This window comes from Notechis scutatus, chromosome 8 (assembly GCF_049901735.1).
Source record: "Notechis scutatus isolate UNSWTSFEM ecotype Mainland chromosome 8, rNotScu1.2, whole genome shotgun sequence".
Taxonomy (NCBI): Eukaryota; Metazoa; Chordata; class Lepidosauria; order Squamata; family Elapidae; genus Notechis; species Notechis scutatus.
This window is the reverse complement of record NC_142016.1, coordinates 1,556,493-1,581,250: the sequence shown is the minus strand read 5'-3', so window position 1 is coordinate 1,581,250 and position 24,758 is coordinate 1,556,493. Positions and strand designations below refer to the sequence as shown.

The 24,758-nt window shown below is 47.8% G+C and overlaps 1 protein-coding gene across 1 annotated transcript in view; it reads right to left on the bottom strand.

Moving 5' to 3' along the window:
* Nucleotides 1–24,758, bottom strand: part of FNDC5 (fibronectin type III domain containing 5) — a 40,502-nt gene that overhangs the window by 7,268 nt on the left and 8,476 nt on the right. The window contains exons 2-4 of the mRNA XM_087970265.1: nucleotides 15,389–15,504; nucleotides 13,187–13,385; nucleotides 10,746–10,838 (exon numbers count right to left, since the gene is read on the bottom strand). Of these exons, the coding sequence (XP_087826391.1) occupies nucleotides 10,746–10,838; nucleotides 13,187–13,385; nucleotides 15,389–15,504 (408 nt within the window). The remainder of the gene's footprint in view (nucleotides 1–10,745; nucleotides 10,839–13,186; nucleotides 13,386–15,388; nucleotides 15,505–24,758) is intronic.

Below are 24,758 nucleotides of genomic sequence, written 5' to 3'. Positions count from 1 at the left end.
TTACAAACTTGCCCAGCAAATTACCACTTCTAGTGATTTTGATGGATATGTGTCTGTCAGGTGGCTGAATAAATCATGGATGCACCACTTCTGCTAAGTCTCAAAGTACAATCAATATTTAAAGCAATAAGTGGTTTTAAGATCTAAATATGGTTGGCTATTCCAGCTTTTCTTTTGTACCACAGAAGGCTGCATCCTACTTTCTCAACTGTAAAGTCAACTCACCAGGTTGCTTTGTCTCACATTCATATAAATTAAGTCTGTGTGCCTGGCAGAAAAATAAAGCAAAATGCTTTTCAGGTGGAGGAAGGGAAAAAAAAGAAAGGAGTAATCCTTTCCTGTCCCCAGCTGGATGTCAATTACATTTTTTTTTGCATGTTTATTTCACCTAAGCAATTAATTCCTAATCTCTCAGAGTGTTTTTGCATTCACAAATATTATATAGTGCAGAGAGACAAAAGCAGTTGTCAAAGGGAGCTGGGGATGTTGGCTGAGGCTAATTACAGAAAGCAAGCGAGGTACAGCTTTTTTCCCCCACTAAATAATGTTTGGCAATTTGGCTCAGCACTGTTTCTGAATCTTGCCCACCTGAAGAGGTGTGGACTTCAATTCCCGGAATCCATGCTGGCTGGGGAATTATGGGAGTTGAAGTCCATATCTCTTTCAGCCGGCAGAACTTGATAAAAAGCCAGAGAGAGAGGCAAAGAGATCATTCTGAGTAGCCAAAAAACTGTTAAAAGGAAAGCCAAAAAACTGTTAAAAGGAAAGAAGCCAAAGTTTGATCTCCCAAGCTCACTTCTTTTGGCTTTGGGCAAGCTCTTTCTCAAACTTGGCAATGTGGGAAGAAAAATAAGTGGCCAGATCAAAATGATTGAGCTGAACATCTGTAAATATTATTGTGAATAGCAACACTATAACCTCTTGGAGAATTCAAATTTATTATTTATAATTCCACACCTGATTATGTGTCATAAGTGTTGATTGTTAGCACATAAAGATAGATTTTATCTAGGATTCAGAAAATGACTAATGAATTATACTGTGGTTCAAATGATACCATTGACTTGTAAAAGCAGCTAAATCAACCTTTTGTTAGTAGGGGCAGATCTATCTAGACTTCCTTTACAATTCATCTAAGACTGCTTTATTCATGAACACCTAAAGCCAACTCCAACTGATCTTCCTACACAATTTCCCCTTAAAAATGGTTCCCCCTCCTGTTTTTATAATGGATCAGTTCAGCATTCACAGCTTCTATGCCTGGTTGAGCACAACCTGTGGGATTCAGTTAAAGAAAGTTGGATGCCGGCTGCCAATTAAACAGAGAGGTATTGACGGATACTATAATCGGTATTTCTCAACCTTGGCAACTTTAAGAAGTATGGGGTTCAATTCCCAGAATTTCCCAGCCAGCATGTCTTAAAAGTTGCAAAAGTTGAGAGATTGCATAGATTGCATTTGCTGATTGTTACCATTGGATTGCAATTGATTATAGAATTGGTAAAGTGAGGCTGGAAAATAGGAAAGTAATTTCTTCAAGGGCTGGATGGACAGAAAGATTTGGTTTATTTTAGAAGAAAACTAATGCTAATGCCCAGGGTGAATATTTCAGTACTCTACACATTTGTAGATAAACTAAAAATAGGAAAACACAGTTGAAGGTGAACCATGATTGGTTTCCAAAATCATGCACTTTCTACTTCTCCCACAGTAAGGAGATCTGTGTCTTCCATTTGCACCTGAAGCATTGCAGGCACTTGCTTGTCACCTGCCCCCCCCAGGAGGACTGGGGCTTTCTCAATTATTGCCTAACGTCCATGGAAGTGGCTCATCTTGGACTTCCAGGTCTCTCCTACCAATTTCCCCAATTCACAAAAGCTGGATGCAAATTCTAGAAGTTGATCTAGCACAAAACCATAGAATAACAGAGGTAGAAGTGATCTTCTAGTCCAGGGGTCCCCAACCACCGGTCCGCGGACCGGTACTGGTCCGCGGAACAAGTCCTACCGGGCCGCTGGCTTGCTGGGCGCCGCCATCTTGTTTTGATGAAAAAGTGCTTCCTTTTCCGGTGAAAGCTCACGGGCTTCATCAAAAGAGCGGCGCCTCGTGAGCTTTCCGGTAGAAAGCTCACCGGAAGCACGTTTTCATCAAAAAGATGGCGGCGCAGCGCTTCGTGAGCTTTTCCGGGAAGCTCACGAAGCACGTCATCAAAAGATGGCGGCGCAGCACTTCCGGTGAGCTTTTCCGGTAGAAAGCTCACCGAAGCACGTTTCATCAAAAAGATGGCGGCGCCAGCGCTCCGGTAGAAAGCTCACCGGAAGCACGTTTTCATCAAAAAGATGGCGGCGCCAGCGCTCCGTGAGCTGTTCCGGTAGAAAGCTCACCGAAGCACGCCATCAAAAAGATGGCGCACTCGTGAGCTTTTCGGTGAAAGCTCACGGCAGTTCATCAAAAGATGGCGCGCAGCCTTCCGTGAGCTGTTCCGGTAGAAAGCTCACCGGAGCACGTTCATCAAAAAGATGGCGGCGAGCGCTCGTGAGCTTTCCGGGGCTCACCGGGCCGTTCATCAAAAGATGGCGGCGCAGCGCTTCCGTGAGCTGTTCCGGTAGAAAGCCATTTCTACCGGAAAAGCTCACTGGAAGCGCTGCGCCGCTATCTTTTGATGAAAAGTGCTTCGGTGAGGTCACCGGAAGCACTTTTTCATCAAAAAGATGGCGGTGCCCAGCTGATGCCAGTACCGGGCCGCGGCGCCCAGCTGATGCCGGTACCGGGCCGTGGCGTAAAAAAGGTTGGGGATCACTGTTCTAGTCCAACCCCCTGTTCCACTGATTGTTCTCACTCTTAGGAAAGTTCTCCCTTATTTTAGGTTGCTTCTCTCTTTGAGAAGCTTCCATCAAATACTTCCTGTCCTGCCTATTGTGCTTTGGACTATAGGTCAAACCCCTGTTATCTGTGAAGCCCCTAAAGTAAATGTATTATATTCTACCACAACCATCCAAGGAAAGGCGCCATCTTGTTAAAAATGACCTACGGCATAGGACAGCATGTTATCTAGACAGGAGAATCTCTGGGCACCTGCAAAGCAACTGACCTTGATTATGGTGGAGATGAATACAATATTTATATCTGGATTCACAGGGAATGTTGACAAGAAGCTCAGAAGCACTTGTGCCAAGAGAATTCTGGCAATGCTTCCCAACTTGGCCCAAGCAAGTTCCAGTAGGCTTGGTTTAGGTACCGTAACCAGGAAATGTGTGCCTGGTCTTGGCAGTGAGCTTTGCAATGACGAAGCCTGGTTTTTCATCCATCTATATCACAGTTTCTCAACTTCCAGAATTCCACAGCTGGCAAGAAAGCAGATTTTCCCCCCCTGTGATTTAGTCAGTCCTTTTATCTCTTTGGCTGATCATTCAACACCACAGAGCAATTTTACCTTCACACATGTTGTCTGCATGAATGTGTTAAGTCTGGGCGGTGGGTCCCAAGGAGAGACGAGACTCGAGGTAGTGACAACAGCTCTTTATTAGGAAACCAGATACTGAGACAAGACTCCCAGCTGAGGCAGCTCCTTTTATAGAGCTGGCTGCGGCTAGGCAGCCTATGACATGCATTTGAGCTTGCCGCGCTTGGTTTTACCCAATCGCGGCAGCCAAATAAGAACCAATCAGAACGCTTAGTTTTGTCCAATCACGGCCCGGCTTTTCCGGACCAATAGGAATGCAGGCTTACAAGCCTGCTAGTATGGAACACCCCTCCCCTCTTGGTTCCGTCCAAGTGGCGGGGTAACGTAATCACGCAAGTAGGCGGGTCTTCGTACCTGCCTACTAGACTTGCGCAGTTCACAATGTCTCTGTTCACCAACGGGTTCGGACGGGCTCTGCGTCGCTCTCAAGCTGCAAGATGGAACTGCCTGGAAGGGTGAGCTGGTCCTCTGGCTGCGACTCCCGCCTGGTGATTCCGGGTCGGTTGAGTCGTTTGCTCCGCTGCTCCCGCCTGGGCTCTCTGGGCTGGTGGAGCTTGTCCGGCTGCTGCTTCCAGGCGAAGTGCCCGTCTGCCACGACTCCCTTCTGGCTGGTAAGTATTGTTGGTTTTTGTTTAATGTCTGTGGGGGGTGTTCTACTTGTGCAGATGTTCGTTCATTTTCTGAAATTGAGGTTTCCTCCCCCGCCTCTGATTTCTTGGTTAGAGTCTATGAGGGGGGAAATGGCCAGCCTGGATCTTAGCTGGTCAATATGACGTTTCCATGACCTCCCATCGGTGGTCTCGAGCCGGTAGGAGCGGGGGCCTGTGACTTGGGTGATTTTTGCAGGGATCCAAAGTGGGTCCCCTGTAAAGTTTTTGGCAAATACAGCGCGGTACTTGCTGCTGGAACCAAGGGGTTTTTCTGGAGTGTAAGCAGGGTGCAGGTGGTCTAGAGGTGACCTGAGTCTTCTGCCCATTAATAGCTCTGCTGGGCTCTTGTTGGTGGTGGTATTTGGTGTGATATGTTGTAGAAGAAGCATCCTGGAGATCTTCTCGTGGATGTTGCCATGTTCCATTTTGTGCAGAGTTTTTTTTGTAAATTGAACCATGCGTTCAGCTCTACCATTCGCCGCCGGGTGAGCTGGCGATGTCAATGCGTGTCAGATGCCGCGGTCTGCCAAGTATTGTTCAAAAGCCAAGGCGGTAAATTGTGTCCCATTGTCAGAAACGATGACATCTGGCAGACCATGCGTCGCGAAAAGTCTATTTAATTTCTTGATGACAGCTTCCGTGGTGGTTGTCTTCATTGTGCTCACCTCAAGCCAATTTGAATAAGCGTCAACCGTGATTAAGAAGGTTGGCCCTGCAAAGTCAATATGGATGCGCGACCAAGGGCCTCTGGGTGTTTCCCATTCTAATGGTGGGGCCTTAGGGGGAGCCGAGCGAGTCTCTTGGCATCTGTTACAAGCGGCGACCCAGGTTTCAATTTGCTTGTCCATGCCTGGCCACCACGCGTAGCTCCTGGCCAGGGCTTTCATGCGCACAATACCAGGGTGCCCATCATGCAGCAAGTCTAAAACTTTTTTCTGTAGTGTCTCTGGTATTACTACCCGGTCTCCCCACAACACGCAACCTCTTTGCGAAAAGAGTTCAGTTTGCCGGTTTTTAAACGGTTTAAAAAGTTCGTTTGGCTCGGTTTCTGGCCATCCCCTTTCCACCCAGCTGAGAACTCGCGCCAAGCGTCTGTCCTTCCTAGTTTCGTGGGCGATGTCTTGCGCGGTTACTGGTGGCATGGGGATCGTTTCAATTTGCAAGACTGATAATGTGGGTGCTGGGTCTTCTTGCAAGTCTGGCAAGGGGGAGCGGCTTAAGGCGTCGGCGTGCGAGATTGTCTTGCCAGGGCGATGTATCAATTTGTAATTATAAGCGGCAAGAAATTCAGACCATCTTGTCATTCTAGGTGACAGGATGTGTGGAGTGGGCTTGTCACCCGCCAATATGCCAAGTAGGGGCTTATGGTCTGTAATAATGGAAAATGTCCTACCATAAATGTATTCGTGGAATCTCTTTACTGCTGAAACGATGGCGAGGGCTTCTTTGTCCAGCTGGCTATAGTTCCTCTCTGGCTTGGACAATGTTCTGGAAAAGAATGCAACGGGGGCTTCCGTTCCATTTGGTAAAACGTGGCTCAGGATGGCGCCAACCCCGAAAGGCGATGCGTCGCAAGTAACAGTCAGAGGTAGCGTTTCATTGTATTGCATGAGGACTGCATCTGAAGTCAAAAGGTTTTTTATCTGGTGAAAAGCGTGCTCTTCTCGCCGTCCCCATATCCAGGAAGCCTTTTTATCAAGGAGTCTATGCAGAGGTTCTGCGACAGTCGCTTTCTGGGGTAGAAAAATGTTATAGAAATTAATGAGTCCGAGGAAGGCTTGGAGGTCCGTTTTGTTCTTTGGTCTGGGGGCGTTTTTGATGGCTTTCAATTTTTTATCTGTGGGGTGAATTCCTTGTTTGTCAAGGAGGTAGCCAAGAAATTCAACCCTTTCAGTGCATAATTGGCACTTTTCCTTTTTCACCTTGAGGCCAGCGTCTTTGAATTTTTGTAGGACCACCCTCAGTCATTTTTCCAATTGTTTTTTGGTAGGGGCTGCTACCAGAACGTCGTCGAAATAGGGCACGACTCCTTTAATTCCCTGCAGCAATCTCTCCATTAGACTTTGAAAAATGCCCGGTGCGATGCTGACCCCAAACTGGAGCCGGTTACATTTGAACGCCCCTCTATGTGTCACTATAGTTTGGGCTTCGGCGGTTTCAGCATCGACTGGCAGTTGTTGATAAGCTTGAGCCAGGTCGAGCTTTGCAAAGATCTTGCCACTCCCTAGTGAGTGCAGGAGATGTTGGACTACTGGCACCGGGTAGGCGCTCTGCTGCAATGCGTGGTTGAGGGTGGCCTTGTAGTCACCACAAATTCTCAGGGAGCCATCAGGTTTGATGGGGGTGACAATTGGGGTCTCCCAACGGGCATGATCGATGGGTTCTAACACGCCTTGTGCTATTAGTTTGTCTAATTGTTCGTCTATTTTAGGCTTGAGTGCAAAAGGCACTCGGCGCGGCTTGAGACGGATGGGAGTGATGTCAGGGCTGAGATTAAAGGAGATAGGGGACCCCTTGTACTTGCCTAGATGTTCACTGAAGACTTCTTGGAAGTCCTGGATGAGCGTTGCTTCCCAGTTTTCGTCTTCTGTGTGGTTGATGCCTGCCATCTCGATCCCCAATGGTGCGAACCACTGCAACCCGAGTAGGCTCGGTCTGTCTTTATCGACGATTGTGAGTGCTAGGATGGTGGTGTGGTTTCTGAACGAAGCTTGAAAATGTCCAGTGCCAACGACCGGAATGCGATTACCTTGATAGTCTCTTAATATTAGCTTCTGGTCGCTTAGCTCTTGGCGGCGGATGCTGGGAATTAGTCTTTTGATGGTTCTCCAGGAGACCATAGAAAGGGAGGAACTGGAGTCTACCTCCATGGTGCAAGGCTGATTCTCGATGTTGACCTCTAAACGTATCTTTCGTGCGTCTATTGATGAAGCGTGGCCGATGGTGACTGTTTGGTGCGTTTCTTCTCTTCTGGGTACCTCGATGAACTTCCTGGGTCGGCTGTCCCGGTTCCATCGGCTGTCATTATGGTGGTCCCGGTTTATGGTGGGGGTGCCATCTCTTCTTCTTGGGCTGTTTCCCCGTCGTCGGGGGCTGGAATTTCGTTTGTTACGGCATACTTTGGCAATATGCCCTCGTTTTTCGCAAAAACGGCAAACAGCGTCCAGGAACTTGCATTCAGAACGCGGGTGATTTCCTCCACAGCAGGCACATTGGTAACTCGACTTACGACCGCGCCGGTCTTGTCGTTCGCGTTCCGACTGAAGTCTGTGAATTTCTTCCTCTTCGCTGTCAGAAGGGGATTCGATGTCGCCGTGGTGGGTGGATGCTGCGTGTTTGTCTGCTGCGGTTGCCATCTCGCTGGTGGGTTGGCGGTCATTTCCGTTTGAATGCCGCATTCGCGCCGCTGACTTATGGGTGGCCTCGGCTGCGGTGGCTTCGGCTACGGCGTCGGCAAGGGAGATGTCCCCTTTAGCCATCAGTCTGCTTTGGAGAGTTGGGTCTTTCAGGCTGAGGACGACTCGGTCACGCATGGCCTCGTCTAGATTGGCGCATTTGCACAAACCTCCTAGGTCCCTCAGGTTGGCTACGAACTCTCCAACGCTCTCGCCCTCGCGCTGATCCCTCTGGTAAAAGTCATGCCGACGGATGAGAATTGGCACCGCTGGGGCGTAGTGGTTCCAGAGGATGGGAGCTAGGGTATCCCAATCCATGGTCTTGACGTCTGTTGGCTTCGCGAGTGCCTTGGCCATTTTAAAAACGGCGGGTCCGCAGTGTGTTAGAAAAACCGCTCGCTTCTTGCTGCCGGTGGCATCCTTCAGGTTGTTTGATTCCAAGAACATTTGGAAACGATCAATGTAGGACTCCGAGTCCTCGCTGGCCGGATTGAATGGTGCGGGTGGCACGGTGCTGCTGGCCATCTTGCAGGTCGTCTATGCGCTATCTGCCACGTGCTAGTCAGCTCTGTTGTCTCAGTATCCCACCCTCGTCGCCAGTGTTAAGTCTGGGCGGTGGGTCCCAAGGAGAGACGAGACTCGAAGTAGTGACAACAGCTCTTTATTAGGAAACCAGATACTGAGACAAGACTCCCAGCCGAGGCAGCTCCTTTTATAGAGCTGGCTGCGGCTAGGCAGCCTAATCCCAATCACAGCAGCCGAATAAGAACCAATCAGAACGCTTAGTTTTGTCCAATCACGGCCCGGCTTTTCCAGACCAATAGGAATGCAGGCCTACAAGCCTGCTAGTATGGAACAGAATGTGTTCTTTATTTTCCTGATAATGGCCAGGAAAGGTTGTAAGTGGCACCCTTGATTAAGCTCACCTGGTGTCTGGACACTATAAAGGTATGAAGGGGGAAGAGCAGGTTGAAGCTCAAGCTGCATAAAGTGAGTGATGAATAAACAATTAACTGGGTGCAATTTCTTGGAAAGTTTTAGGAGTCACAATGTAAGTTTGTAGCTCCAGATTTTTCTAGAAAGCTCACATTCAAATATTAATTAGGTGTAGCCATGGCTAGTTTCTAAGCCAAGATAAAGTCAACCAAGCAAAGTGCTTGTGTTTGACTCCTGGCGCCCTCATGGACCTTTGGCAGGAGTATAAAAATGGTGAACGGTTTCTTTCTTTCAGGTGGTGGTTTCAACCTCCTCCTCTGACTAGCTTGGGATTTTTCTAGTGGTCTCCAACTCAGAGTCCAGCCCTTCTTGGCTTCTGGGGAGTCAAGTTCATGAGAAGCTGGCGCTTGAAGCATTATCAGAATGGTCAATCCAGTCCACTTTCCCTTAAGGCTTTGTGGATGGTGGTGGAAGGGGATGGTTCTGCATGAGGGATAGGTGAGCATGCATGTGCTTGCCCATTGTTTCCACAGCCTGGTTCTGAATGGGACGTGGCCCAGAAGTGGGTCAAAGCCCAGGGGTTGGGGACTCCTGCCTTAAGGAATCTGAGCAGAGAAGTCTGCCTGCTGTATTACATGTATTTTGTATTACTTTGCTGTGTGCAAAGTTTTACATGACTCGCCCTAACCTTAGGCGGGAGCAAAATTTCTCTAATTTTTACAAGTTGCATTTCCTATGCGGTGTTTTACCTTACACTGGTTACCAGAGGGAATTTTTTTGTCTATTAAAACTGGCAGCCTCATGCACTGGAATTGAGGAGGTGCAGGAGCATTAACGCAGTCAGAGGGTCCAACCATTTCCACCCAGAATGCATGGTCCTAGCGATTCTTAGGATCTCAGTTATTTATGCCTCCATCCCCTCTAGTCTTCCACATTTTTTATTATTTTAACAGTGGTAGAAAGTGATGTCAACAGAAAGCTAAATATTTTATTTAGTGTCTTTATATATCTGCCCATCTTGCAAGGATGTGACTCTGGGAGTCTACAACTACTTTTATAAAGTTACAGTGTTATATAATTCGGATGAAACTGTTTCAAGTATGTCTATAACTGCTGTGAAAAATATCGGAAGTAGCTTATTTTCTTTTCCCTTTTTCTTTCTTTGTTTTCAACACTTATCCATTTATATTTTTCTATATTGTTTTCTGTTTATCTTTTAACCTTGTAAAAAAACTTCTTTAATAAAATTACAAAGATATGATTCTGGTAGTGTACAAATATAGCAACCGTTAAAAACTACACAGCAATCCAAAACAGCCAGTCATAAATAAACATAATAAAAACCTGAGGTTGAAGGAAAATAAGTCCCTGCTAGCCTCCCCATGGGACCCAGGTGGCCGATGAAAAAAATGCTTTAAGGGCCACTGAGACCGGACCTTGGGGAGGGGAGGGGGGCAATGAAGGGGGAAGGAGCCACAGTAGGAAAACTCGCCACCTAGATCCCACCAGATGGAGCTGCTTTGCGGGTGGGACCCACGGCATACCCCACTGACTTGACCAGGTCGCTGTCACCAGGGAAGTTGAGAAGGTTCCCCAGTCTGGACCCAGGCCAAGTAGAGCTTTAAAAATGAAAACCAGCACCTTGAATGCGACCCAGAAGCAACCGGGCAGCCAATGTAGCTCACAGAACACAGGTGTCACATGCTCCCTCCAAGGGCCCACACATAACGGCCGCATTCTGCACCAGCTGATGCTTCTGGGCGCTCTTCAAGGGCAGCCTTAGCACAGCATGCCACCGGTGTCCATTCTATGGGTGTGGCCAGAGGAGGAGTGACTGTGAGTAGCCTCACAGTCCAGAAGGGAGGCAACGGGCACACCACATAACACTGTTGAGAGGCCCCTCTAGCCACAACCATCACCTCAGGCAGGAATTGTGAGTCTAGCAAGATCTCTAGAAGATGCTCTGCTTCGGACCAGCAAGCTGAATCCAGCAGTCAGTGCCACAATTTTTGAACCCCTCCCTCTGCCCATTTTCTGCAGCAAACTTTTTTGTTGATATTCATAAGTGCTTCATGTTTGTGAAAAATAATATTTTGCACAATTCACTACCTCCCTGGCATATTCTATTCTGCTTCCTTTGGAACCGAAAAGCATGTAGAACTTTTCCTAACCCATTTTGAGGGCCATCACATCTGCACACCACTACGTATCTTCAGGACCAGAGCACGCCCAGCAGTCCCCGACTGAGACCTGGAGTCCCTCTGCCTCGCCTTTCACACCCTCGCAGGGACTCCCACCAACCTGCCCACATGAACAAGACGACCACGATAATCAGGATTTCGCCGGCTCGCAGGTGTTGATTTTTGTCTCCCATTTCCTTCATTGTTACTTCATCTGCACAGAGAGGAAGGAAGCAGAGGAAAAGTCATCTACCCATCGGGATGTTGTCCTGATGGATTGATTTAGCGTATGGTGTGGATACATGAAAGCCAGGAGTCTACAACATCATTACAGAGTAGTGGTTTGGCTGCCTAAGATTATTAATTTGTTCAATTCACACTTGCACACTCTCCAGAGTGCACCTAGAGAGTGAATTCTTTCCGCACACAGAGCAACTAAGGGGTTCTGTGGGAGCATCAGGGCCTTCCGGGGCTTTTTTCTCCACCAGTTTTCACCTTGCATCTGGGCCAGTTTCTTACTCTCACCAGAATGGTACCTATTCATCTGCTTACCTTTGCATGCTAGGTGGGCAGGAGCTGAGGTGAGTGACTGGAGCTGACCCTGCCTCATAGGACTTGAACTGCTGGAGAGCCAACCTTCTCTGGTCAACAAATCCAGCGTCTTCAAGTCACTAAGCCACCATGCCTCTCATCTCCTCTAAACAAGGGCTAAGCCAAGGCCTGTTGAGAAATAAATGTAGGCTCAAAACCTCCCAGGGTAGTTCCAGGAGGTTTGTGGATGCAGCCTAGCCAGGGAGAGAGGAAGAGCCTGCAGAGATGCTTGCTCCATCTCTGAGCTTGATGTCCTCCTGGTATCCCAGGGGTTCCCAAGCTTGGCAATTTTAAGATGTGTGGACATCAAATCCCAGAATTCTCCAGTCAATTCCTGTCCCAAAGCATCAGGAAGGACTGTGAACTTCTTGTGTGCATCTGGGTAAATGAGGAATAAAAGCCATTGAGAATGGCATAGTTCTGCTGCAAAATATTTGAGACCACCTTTGCTTTTTATTCTAAATATGTATATATATTTATGCCTTCGAGTCAGGCTCCTGATAACCGCCTGGACTATCACCTTCAGTTCTCCTGGCCAGATTTCAGACATAGTTTGTGTCCCCAGCTTCCTAGGGCCGAGAAAGAGGGACTGGCCTAAGGCTATCAACGGTCTTCCTGCCTCAGGCAGGTCTAGAACTCACCATCTCCTGATTCCTAGCTTGCAGCCTTTCAGCAACCTTAGGCTAGGATTTCAAAAATGGTTTTGGAAATTCTGAGCTTGACAGTCCTTACGTTTTCTGCAAGGTAGCCAAAGGAGACTTTTGCAGTTTGCTCTGGAGGTCCTGAGAACAGGCCACTGAACTGCCCATGACTTATTCCTCCTCTTTTGGTAGATGAGTCCACAGATGGAGAGGGAGGGGGGGGATTTTAGCAGCAGCAGCAGCAAGTTTTCCCATTCCACACTTGCCCCAATGCTTGACCCCAGGGCCCCCTTGTGCATTTCTGAGTGGATGTTCTTCTCTCCCAGGGCCTCTATCCTGTCTCCCTCCTCCCCTGCCCTCCAAACCACCAAGTCCCTCTTAGCAGGGAGGCAGGTGTGCCATCTGCCCTTGCCTGTGCCAGGCCATCGTGGGGTTGCTGAGCGCCTGGGGGAAACGCAGCAAGTCGTTTTCTGATCTGCAACAGGTGCTTGATGAAGGAAGGCAACCCCAGCAGCCCTTAGCAGGCTGAGAGGTGGGGGGCTGATGGCTGAATATTTGCCAGAAAGGCTCATTTTTGGTCTTTAATTACAGCTTCCAGCTGAACTGAAATGAGATTTCTGTTTGTCTTTCCTGTGCCAGCAGAATTTAAAGGTCTCTGAGAAAAGTGCTTTCCTTTTCCTGAATGAGGTAGCAATTCATTTGTCTGCCTACAACCTTCTCCACTGAAAGTTGAGGGTAGAATCTAAGACTTCCCCCAAATCTCCCCTAAAATAAGGCTTAAATTCCAATTTCGAATGTGATAAGGCAATTATGAGACATGTAATAGATTTACTTGATTTAACTGGGTTCAGTTATTGGGTTTGAACTATGGATAAATGGAAATGCAAACTGAACTATGACTGCTGTTGTATTTTTATCTCTTCCTCACATATAAATAAAATTAAACATATATATTACTCCTTCCTTCTCCTATGTTCTCCTCAACAACAACCCTGTGAGGAGGAGGGTTGTTGAGAGAGGAGTGGCCCAAAGTCACTCAGCCAGTGGGGTGGGGTTGAATTTACAGTCACCCAGTTTCTAGTCTGCTGCGTTAGCTGCTAAAATTAAGCTAAATTACATTAAATATTATTTTCCACCCTTGTTTCGCCGGTCTTGGGGACAGCTGTGCCAGCCCTCAAGGGCCAAGGTTGCCCCTGGTTTCCACAGTGTTTTACAGGCCTGGCCTAACTGGGCAGCTGAGGCTCATCCTGGCTTCCTCTTGGTTGATGGCAACTTTGCCAAGCTTGCCCCTCTCCAAAGCCCGCCCTGCCTCAGCCACCCTCCCGCTTGCCTTTGTTCTTAGAAGCCAATTTCTCTGCTTCTCGCGGGGTCTTGAAGTGGACTGGCTCACTGGCTGGGCTCTGGCCTTGGATGCTGATGGACTGGACGTGCACGATGTACTCGGTGTCCTCCTCCAGGTCCCAGAGGGAGCACGAGCGGGTGGTGGTGTTCACTTCCTGGATGAAACGCAGCATCCGCACGTCCTTCTTCTGCAGAGAGAAGGAGGACGACAAGCAGGCTGTGCAAAGGGTGGGACAGATTCCCAACCGACGGCTGGCTGCTTCTCCCCGTCCCACGGAAGGAGCCAGAGAGAAGAAGACAGGTTTCCTCTCTTGCCTCTCCCGAGAGCAGGAATTCTCAACCTTGGCATCTTGTGGACTTCAATCCCCAAATTTCCCAGCCAGCCATGGGAATTCCTGGAATTGAAGTCCACACATTTTAAAGTTGTCAGGGTTGAGAAGCACTGTCCTAGAAGTCATACCCCGCCCCCAAAAGAAAATATTTCCCCAGACCCCGACTTGGTGAGAGAAAGGCTCTGAAACAAACCCTTAGTGCTTCCTGAGGTTGGTTATTTTCTTGCAGACATTTCATTACCAACTAGGTAACATCATCAATATTCTATAGATATTACCTAGTTGGGTAACGAAACATGGATTTGTAACTGGCTGACAAACCATACTCAACGACTGGTCCTTAATGGGTCTACGTCTACATGGAGGGAAGTAAGCAATGGGGTACCACAAGATTCCGTCTTAGGCCCAGGACGCTTCAATATCTTCATTAAGGACTTAGATGAGGGAATAGAAGGGGAACTCACCATACCAAATTTGCAGATGATACTAAGATGGCAGGAATAGCTAACAGCCTAAAAGATAGGCTCAAGATCCAGAGGGATCTTGACAGACTAGAACACAGGGCCCTATCTAACAAAATGAAAATCAATGGAGAGAAAATTAGTCTTACACTTAGGCAAGAAAAACCAAAAGCACACATATAGACTGGGTGAAACCAGGCTTAAGAGCAGTAACTATAAGAGGGATCTTGGAGTCTTAGTTGACAACCAATTAAATATGACCCAACAGTGTGCAACAGCAGCCAAAAAAGCCAATGCAATCCTAAGCTACATTAAGAGAGGGATACAATCAAGATCAAGGGAGGTACTAATACCACTCTATAAAGCCTTAGTAAGACCACACCTAGAGTACTGCATCCAATTTTGGTTACCACACTATAAAAAAGATGTTGAGACTCTAGAAAAAGTGCAGAGAAGAGCAACCAGGATGATTAGGGGACTGGAGACTAAAACATACAAAGAATGGTTGCAGGAACTGGGCCTGGCTAGTCTAGGGAAGGACCAGGGGAGACAGGATAGCAGTGCTCCAATATCTGAGGAGCTGCCATGGGGCGGGGGGTGTCAATCTATTTTCTAAAGTGCCTGTAGGCCAGACAAGGAATAATGGATGGAAACTGGACAAGGAGAGATTCAACTTAGAAATAAGGAGAAACTGTCTGACAGTGAGAGCCAGTGGAACAGAACCAATGGAACAGAAGTTGCCTTCGGAAGTTGTGGGAGCTTCATCACTTGAGACTTTCAAGAAGAGATTGGACTGTCAAAAATGGTGTAGAGTCTGCTTGGGTGGGGGGTTGGACTAGATGACCTACAAGGTCCCTTCCAACGCTGTTAATCTGTATATGTCTGTATATGTTTGTATATACATCTGCCAGAAAATGACCAATCTCAGAGAGCACCAAGAATCTCCCAGATGTCCATGTATTGCTCTTCAGGCCCAAGAAAGAACGGCCTCAACCCAGTTCTAGTTCAAGATGTCAGGTAAAAAATTAGAAATCTGCCTTTCTGTTTTCTTTCTGAAAAACTTTATTCAATTTCCAAAGTATAAAATACAAAAAAAAGCAAAGAAATGAGAATAAAAGAGAAAGATAGAAGGGTAAGGAAAAAGCAAAATTCAGGAGTGCAGACAAAAAGAAAAGAAAAAAAAAACTTCCTTTGATACTGATAAAAACCTAAAAATCAACATGGCCTTCTGAACTAGCATGAACCATAACAAACGGTACTTCTGCCCTCAGAAACCTGGGGTTCCTTGAGATAGCCTCCTTTACCGCCATTCTCTTGTGGGGGCTGCTGAAGACAGTTGAGGGGAGCTCTGAATTCATCCCGGGGACCCGAGAACGAAGAGGGGACCAGGAGGCTTACCTGCTGCGAAATAGCAAATCCAATGACCACTTCTTCTTCCAAGACGTCCCAGGTCACCACCGCTGAGTTGGCCTTCAGGAGCTTCACGGTGACGTTGACGGGGGCGGAGGGGCTGTCTGCAAGGAGGCAGGGTGAGGCTAGGGTACAGGTCATCCTCCAACTTACGTCCATTCTTTTAGCAACCATTTCCAGTTACAGCCACACGGAAAACGTTACTAGGGTTGTTGCTCCTTCCATTTGCAACCTTTGCAGCTTCCCCACCGACATCAATGGATGGCAGCTGCAAAGTCCCCGGGGTTGCATGGGGTCACCACTTGCAACCTCTCCAGCAGGCTTCTGACAAGCAAGTTAATGGGGGAAGCCAGATCCGCTTAGCGACCATGGGATTCACTTAAAAACTGCAGTGATGTGCTTAACAACCATGGCAAAATAGGCTTGCAACTATTTGCGTTGCAGAAAGTGATATTGTTGCAACTCACTTTGCTTAGCAACAGAAATGCTAGTCTAATTGTGGTTGTAAGCTGAGGATCACCTGTTACGGTCACTGGAGAAGCAATTCACCATGGCGATGTTCACCCATTGATGCTATTATTATTATTTTTGCAGCTGCTGCTGCGTAGGAAGCCAGGATGATCACTAAGATGGCTTAAAGAAAAGCCACTTGCGACTTGGAAGCTAATATCTTCCCTGGTATTTAGAGTAAGCCAGGGCATCCCTGGCTCCAGATAATCCGTGGCTTCCCTCACCTTCGCCAACCCAAAGCTCTTCCTGGTGGCTGAATCCCTATTCCATCAGCACCTATGTTCCCTAGGACCCTGTCCATTTCCTCAGGAATGAAGCTACATTCTGAGAGCCCTTGGTGCCTGTCAGGAAGAGCGCACCCTCTGCGGAGTCTCTACTCAAGGCAAAACAAGGGGGGGGAGGGAGGGAGGAAGCCTTAGTAAACCACACGGCCTTCAGGGCAGCTTCCTCCTAAAGGGCGTCCCCAGACCCCATTCTCATTTGTGTCAACATTCATAATTGAACTCAGCCAGAAAACCAGCTGTGAATCTAAATTTGATTTTTTTTGTCCCTGGCTTGTCCTCTATTGTCTCTGAGAGCCAGATCTGGCCTAATAGATTTAAGTAACAGGAAGAAAGTCAGATTCATAAACAATTTAGATAAGCGAATAAAAGATTAACTCATCCAATTTGCAGATGACCCCAAGCTGTCAGGAGTAGCCAACATTCCAGAAGATCGATTCAAGATACAGAAGGATCTTGACCGAGAAGAGCAACAAAAATGATTAAGGACCGGAAGCTAAAACATATGAAGACGGTTGCAGGAACTGGCTATGTCTAAGTCTAGTCGTGAAAAGAAGGATTAGGGGTGAAATGATAGCAGTCTTCCAATATTTGAGAGGCTACCATGAAGAACAGCGGCCAATCTATTTACCAACCTATTTTTGAAGTTTCCAGGACACAAAGCAACGTCTGGCAACTAATCCAAGGAGTGGTGCAACCTAGAACTAAGGATAAATTTCTTGACAGGGAGAACAATCAACCACTGGTCCAGCTTCCCTCCAGAAGTCATGGGTGACCCATCACAGGAGGCTTTTAAGAAGAGCCTGGACAGCCACTTGCCTGGAATGGTATGGAGTCTCCAGCTTGTGCAGGGGGTGGACTGGAAGACCTCCAAGGTCCCTTCCAACTCTATTATTCTGTTCTACGCAAGGAAAATATCATAAGAATGGATATTTATTGGAGGGGGCAGAGGGGAGAAATTCTGAAAAGTACCGTGTTTCTCATATAATAAGGCCGGGTCTTATTTTTTTTTTTGAGCCCTGAAAAAATGGCTAGGCCGTCTTTTTGGGGGTGACTTAATTCCCCCCCCCCTTGCATCTTCAGGCAGGCATTGTCGGCTTGGATGTTGACCTCGGCGTTGGTGGGGCACTTCGTATCGGGGTCAACGCAGGCAGCACCATATCTGGGTGTGCAACAAAAGTACTTCCTAACGGCAAGCCCCCCCCACCATTCCCCCCCATTTCGCATGTTGTAATATAGGCCTTAATTTGGGGGGAGGGGCTTAATTTCATTTCATGCCTATAAAACATGCTGGGACTTCCTCTTGGGGGAGGCCATATTGTTGGAGAAACAGGGTAGGAAAGCATGGGACTTTTCTCATGACTTGCTAGCTGTACGTTAGAAAACCCTCCTTAGGCGGGAGAGCAGCTGGACAGGGGGACCAACTCCCCAAAGAAACGGTGGGCCTTCAGACCGAGGAGGGGCAGCCCTCTACCTGGAGAGCCTTCCCAGGGATCCTCGCCCCGAGTGGGGATCCGCTCCGGGGTTCCTCTCCAAGGACAATTTTCTCAATTCTGCTTCAGAACTAAAAGGATTTAACACACATCTTCTCCTGAATGTCTGGCTAGGTGATCTGAGGTGACCACCATTGGACATGGGATTGCAACAGCCTTCAGACAGGGACAAATCTTCTGACTGTGGTGGTTACACCTTGGATCACAATTGTGGTCCTGAGCTTCATGAATCTGCCTTTGGAGGCAACGTCAGGAGGGGAGGGGAGTTGCCCTTGAAAACAGTACTAAGACTTCTGACATTTGCATTCATCGGAACAGTTCAGATTTTTGAAACCTTATAGGTCCTCGACTTACAATCATTCATTTAGCAACCTTTCAGGAGCTACAACGCACTAAAAATGTGACTTACAACCAGTCCTCACACTTATGGCCATCTGCCAGCCTTCAAGAAACTTTCTTCTGCTTGTCTTTCCTGCTGCCATAGTAATGGGGGGGGAGGGAGGATTAATTGGGCTTTGTGGGGAGGGCAAGAATGCTGGAGGCTTGAAATGGTGAACTGTAACACTTGGGACAATTTTATCGTTTATGCTTTCTTGCTTACTGTGCAGCCACATCATCTTATCTATCCAGGCCAAGGTCAACGGCCAGATGTCTGAATCCTCACCTGAAGATGCCCCACATGACATTATACGCATCTCAGATTGGATGGCCAGTTTGAACTATGGTGGGTGGGAACTTTGTCATAACTTTGTACATGTGATTTTCGCGCCTAATGCCTCAGATCTTGAATTTTTTTGATGCTACCACTCGATTTCCAGTAAAAGTCCTTTTCTCTATAACAATGGAGTCTAAGGGTCTCTTTCTTGGGTTTTGAATGGAGCCTCACCTGACACCATCACAGCATCCCCATCATCACGTGATCAAAATTTGGGCTCTTGGCAACAGGCATGGATTTACCATGGCCGCAGGGTCATGCAATGGCCATTTCTGACCTGCTTCTGTCAATAAGTGAAGCCCTGTTCACTTAATAACCACATTATTCACTTAACAACTGCAGTGGTTCCCTTAACAAACCTGGCAAAAAAGGTGGTAAAATCAGGCACGATCCACTTAACAGCTGCCTTGCTTAGCAACGGAAATTCTGGGGGCCCAGCTGTGGTTGCAAGTCAAGGAACTGCCTAGAGTTGCCATAGGAGTTCCCTCCTTCCATTCATGCCATTCTCAGCAGGGGCACAGAGAGATCTGGGAAGCTGCTATTGACTCAAGAGAAATCTTATTTCTTTGTTTTTATATGTAGGAACCCTTGAGAGTTGCCAGCCGTCTCTTGGGAGTGCGAATCACGTTCTTGGAGATCTTTCCTAGACTGAGGAAAAGAGCCTGGCTAATATGGTGCGGCTCAGAGCTCATGATTTTACCTCTCCCTGTTCAAAGGGTCCCCAAACTTGGCAACTTGAAGACGGGCGGACTTCCGCCTTAAAGCGGCTAAGTTTGGAGATCTCTGGGTTGTAAGCATCCTTGGGCTCCATTCACAACCAGCGCAGCTCCCCGCTCCCCACCTTCAACCCTTTAACGCTGCAAACTGGGGCCGCTGACTGACTCCCCCCAAGGGGAGATCCCGGGCTCCCTCGCCCGACCCCGGAGGGCTTCGAGTTAGAAAGAGATTCCGGGAGTTGGAAGTCCGCCCAGCCTCACATTGGCCAGGTTGAGGGTCGCCGGGAAGAGAGCTGTGGCTCTCAGGGCTTGGCACGGGAAGAGGCCGGGGCGGAAGAGAGCGCGTGGGAGGGGGATCCTCGCGGCCCTTCCTCCTCCGGCGCGGCGGGAGCCCCTTCCCCTTCTCTAGAGCGGGAGGCGACTTCTCCCCCGCCCTCCGCTACTTTCTTTGCGCTCCCTCAATCGGAGTCCCCTCGCCGCCTTTAAAATTCCTGGCTTAAAGAGCGAGAGACAGACAGACAACCACCCTACCTCTCTGGTCGATTGCTGATCTCCCGCCAGGCAACCTTAACAGGTGAAACCTGAAGGACTCTTAGGTTTTGTGGGGGGGGGGAGGACTCTTCGAGACAGCCGCCAGTTCTCTGCCTGTGTTTTTGGTGCCTCTGTGTGTGTGTGTGAGTGAGTGAGTGAGTGAGTGAGAGAAAGAGGGAGGGAGGGAGGGGGAGATTTATTAGGTCTGTTTTTTCCTTATGCTTTACATGGCTCTTCATTTTCTTAGGACCCAAAGGGGGAGGGGAATCAACCCTCCACCCAGCTTGGTCTTGCTGGGTTCAAGGCCAGAGGATTGCACACCCCTCCTCAACTTCCTTCTCTGAGTTGCTCCTCCTCCTCCTCCTGGTTTTCGCAGCCTCCCCTCCCCCTCTCCTCCTGCTTCCATTAGGGACCACGCCCCTCTTCCCCTAGTGAGGTGCCTCTGCTTATCATTCTGGGGGCTTCTTGCATTTTGTGCCCCCAAATAATGGCCAAGGTCTGGATTTGCCAGCTTTGCATCTTGCCTCTCTCACCCCTGCAAGAAATGGTGTGTCCCCAAAGGCAGCTCTCGAAAGGGGCGGCATTCCCAGTGAACAAGAGGGAACCTGGGAACAGTTCCCAGAATGGGAGCCAAACCTTTCTGGGGCCACCTCACCTGCACACCTTGGTGAAGGGCCACTGAGAGTCCCAGGAGAAGAGAGCCAACTCTGAGCGTCCTTTTGCTCTTGAAGAGAGTGAGGGAGATGAAACACCATCCCTTGTGGAAATGGAGACCATGACCAGGTGGCAGGAAAAGGCATTGTTGGTTCACCAAGAGACCCTTCCCAGAATGGACCCAGTTGGCATAGCAGAAAACAGGGCAAATAACTGGGAGCCTCTTTGCTTGCTTAGTGTGGCTACTTGCAACGTTTCCCCAGCAGGATTCCAGTTCTGGATGCATAACAGACGACACGACACTCGATCCCTTTCATTGACCCTCATTCCAGCCATGTTAGTGAGCTTTCATCAAATTGTATGTCTTGCCTTAATCAAGGAATCAGGTTGTTCCTGTAAGACATATTGATTGGCAAAAGCCATTCATTTAGCTGAAATTCAAATGCCTTGATATGAGAGAGAGAGAGAGAGAGAGAGAGAGAGATGGATTGTTTTTCAGACATCTGTCTGCCGATCTATCATCCATATTTCTGCCCAAAAGAGGATGCTTTTATTTCTTTTTTAAAAAAACACCATCTAGATGTAAACCAATTGCAGAAGATCTGAAAAATCTGTTCAGGAAGAGATATTTCTCTCTAGGTTCATTTACACAGAAGCTCTAGCAAAACTCAGGTCATGTTGCAAGGACTGAAAACTGGTCTCATGTTACCCCAGCCCACTACATCGTTCTTGATCTCTTGCCCAGTCCAGCTTCATAGCACTCAAAGGTGTCATATTGGGATGTTTAAGGCACAAGCTACCCCAGAAAATGCTTCTCCTCCTGGCCATGAATATTCGTGAAATGCTCATCATCAATAGGGTTCAATTCTTGTGCTTGCGTGCCCAAAGGCTGCATCCAACATTAAAGTATAGCTTGCCCAGGGGTATCGCCATCTTTGATGCCACCCCTCAACCAGTCCAAGATCTTCTAACCAACCATTTGTTGCCTGCCTGAAGTGGTTGCCCCATTTTGCAAAACCCGCAAGAGAAAATCTCAGGTACGGATCTTTCTGGGAAACGAAAGGACCAAAATACCTTGTTCTAACCAAAGAAGAGAGCAGGAAATGTATTTGCAAAAGACCCAAGCAGGAAAGACAGGAGAATTCCCCCCCCCCCCAATTGTGTAAGAGCTGAATGCAGGTTCTCAAAGAAAATCCCCGTGATGGGAACTTACATGCTTTCTGCCACGGAGCCCAGGAATGTAAGTAGAAAATAAATAAGACAGAAAACTAACTACAAGATAGTGCATATTTTACTTACTTATTTATAACCTGCCTTTATCATTTTAATTTAAACTGCCAGATACTTCATCCCCCTTCCTTCTATTTTTCCTGCAACAACCCTGTGAGGTGGGTTCGGCTGAGAGTCACCCAGCCAGCTTTAAGGCAGGACTAGAACTCACCACTCTTCGTGATTGGCTCAAAGTCACCAGCCAGCTTTCATGGCTAAGGTGGGAGTAGAACTCATTGTCTCCTGGTGATTGGCCCAGAGTTGCCCAGCTGCCTTTCATGCCTTAATGATTAATAAAACAGTAACAGTAACAGTATTGCAGAGGTGGACATCTTCTAGTCCAACCCTCAGCCCAGGAAGGGGACCCCATAACCATTCCAGACAAGCAGTGGCCAGTCTCTTCTTAACATTTTCCAGTGATGACTGTTGGGGAATTCCTCCTGGATTAGTTCTCTCCTGGATTAGTTTCCATCAGCTGCTTCTTGTCTTGCCTTCGGGGGCTTTGGAAAGTAGGTTGACCCCTTCATCTTTGTAGGAGCCCCTCAACTATTGGAAGACTGCTATCATGTCACCCCAGTCCTTCTTTTTAAAAGGCTACACATATCCGATTCTCTCCACTGTCATATCATTTAGTCTCCAGAGTCTTTATCATCTTTGTTTTTCTTCTCTGCACACGTTCCAGGGTCTCACCATCCTTTTTGTACCAAGGTGACCAGAATTGGATAGCGTATTCCAAGTGTGGGCTTGCCAGCATGCTGTAAAATGGTACTATCACTTCTCAGGTTGCCTTGATGCTGTCCCTCGGTTGATGCAGTGGCTAAGACTACACTGGCTTTTTTGGCAGCTGCAGAACGTTGCTGGCTCATATTTAGGTGGTTGTCCATTAGGACTCCTTGATCCCTCTCACGGGGATCTGCTGCTTACTGCCGCTGAGTCCAGGTATCTCCTATTCTGGTGGATTTAGTTTTTCTTGCCTAAGTGTAAATACCAATAGCACTTAGACTTATATACTGCTTCACAGTGCTTTACAGCCCTCTCTAAGCAGTTGACAGAGAGCATCTTGCCCCCCAACAGTCTGGCTCCTCATTCTACTGACCTCAGAAGGATGGAAGGCTGAGTCAACCTTGAGCCAGTCAGGATCAAATTGCTGGCAGTCAGCAGAGTCAGCCTGCAATGCTGCATCCTAACCACTGTGCCACCATGGCTCCCCCAAACCCTTCTCTTCTTGCCACTGAATTGCATCTGGTTGGATAGAGGCCGGTGTTCCGATCTGTCAAGACCCTTCTGCATCTTAGGTCTATCTTCTGGGGTGTTAATTATTCCCACGCCCACCCCAGCTTTGTGTCATCTGCAAATGTGACAAGTTCCCTTTCTATCCAAATATTCAATAACAGTTTAATAGTGTTGGGATTATTTTATTTTCACAACCCGGACATCAACTGTTTCAACTCCTTCCCTCAAAACGACGCTATAGAACCCTGCACACCAGAACAACTAGACACAAGGACAGTTTTTCCCCGAAAGCCATCACTCTGCTAAACAAATAATTCCCTCAGCACTGTTCAACTATTTACAAAGTGTACACTACTATTACTGTTAATCTTCTCATCACTCCTTATCACCCATCCCCTCCCACTTGTGATTGTAGGACTGTAACTTTGTTGCTTGTATCCTTACGATTTACAGTATATTGAGTGTTTCCTAGTATGATTTGATTGTTGATTGTACCCTATGACTATCATTAAGCGTTGTACGTTATGATTCTTGATTCTTAATGAATGTACCTTTTCTTTATGTATACTGAGAGTATTTACACCAAGACAAATTCCTTGTGTGTCCAATCACACTTGGCCAATAAAGTATTCTACATTCTACAAACAGTCTAATAATTTAGGAATCCTGCTGTTTCCCCTTTCTTGGTCAAGCCCTTCACTACAGTCCTTGACTGGCCCTTTCGCGGCTCAGCTCTGAGAGTCAACAAGCCAAGAATTCAGGTCTCTCTCATAAGCCCCAACTTTGGTAAAGACTCCGGCTCTCCAGGTAGAGAAGGCTCCTCCTCTTCTGAGCCTCTTTCCAAATGTGGCAAGTCTTTGGCCCCAATTCCAGCTGAGCATTGAGCCAGATGCCCTGCAGTGGGACCAAAGGAGAGAGGAAGGGACCTGCGGTTTGAAAGTCCTCGTCTTCTACACCCCAGAGTCCCATGTGAGTCATGCCACTCCAGAGCATCTCGGTGCACTTTTAAAAACAACCCACACAATTCACCCTCCCCTTTTATTAACCTTTGAGTAATGCACTCCATTCCCTCAGAGCTCTATAGCGGCTCAGGGAACAAGGCCAGGACTGGTCACGGAAGCCTTGGGGGGCTGGTATTGTTGCCCAACTAAATCGTATTTCCAAGCTCTAAAAATGTCTAAAAGATGATGTGGGCAATTGCCTGGAGCAGGCGGCAATAGAAATTAGAGGCGGTGGGTGGTGGAGAGAGTTGCTAATGGAGCCCCTGCAAGTGCAGTGATTGCCCACCCCCCACCCCCGCTGATTGCCTGAGGAGCAACTGCCCAATTACCCCCACACACACACACACACTTCCCGTTTCCTTCTTCTCTCTACCAAAAGGAGGTTCTTTCTCTCCTTTACTTTCATTTTCCAAACAGGCAAATAAAGTGACCTAATTAGCTGGCTGCCTTTTTCCAAACGTGCCCAGAGAAAGGGAGGGGGGGCAGAGTTTCTTTTTCCACTGCCCTCGCTTTTTACTCCTGAAACCATCGAAGAAGGAAAGTGTATCCTTGTGCCACAACCTGGCGTCTACAAATGTGTTGCCCTGCAGGACTATAAGTTTCGGTTCAATTTAAAGAGAGCTGAAGTCCATCAGACAGGGAGAACACTAAGTTGAGGAAGGAAGGAAGGAAGGAAGGAAGGAAGGAAGGAAGGAAGGAAGGAAGGAAGAAGGAAGGAAGGAAGGGAAGGAAGGAAGGAAGGAAGGAAGGAAGGAAGGAAGGAAAGGAGGGAGGGAGGGAGGGAGGGAGGAAGGAGGAAGGGAGGGAGGGAGGGAGGGAGGGAGGGAGGAGGGAGGAAGGAAGGAAGGAAGGAAGGAAGGAAGGAAGGTTGCTTAAAGTCATTAGCAGGAACTCTACAAGCTCCAGACACTGCTATACTGCATGCCCAAAGTGAACAGTATATCCCAGAAGAGAG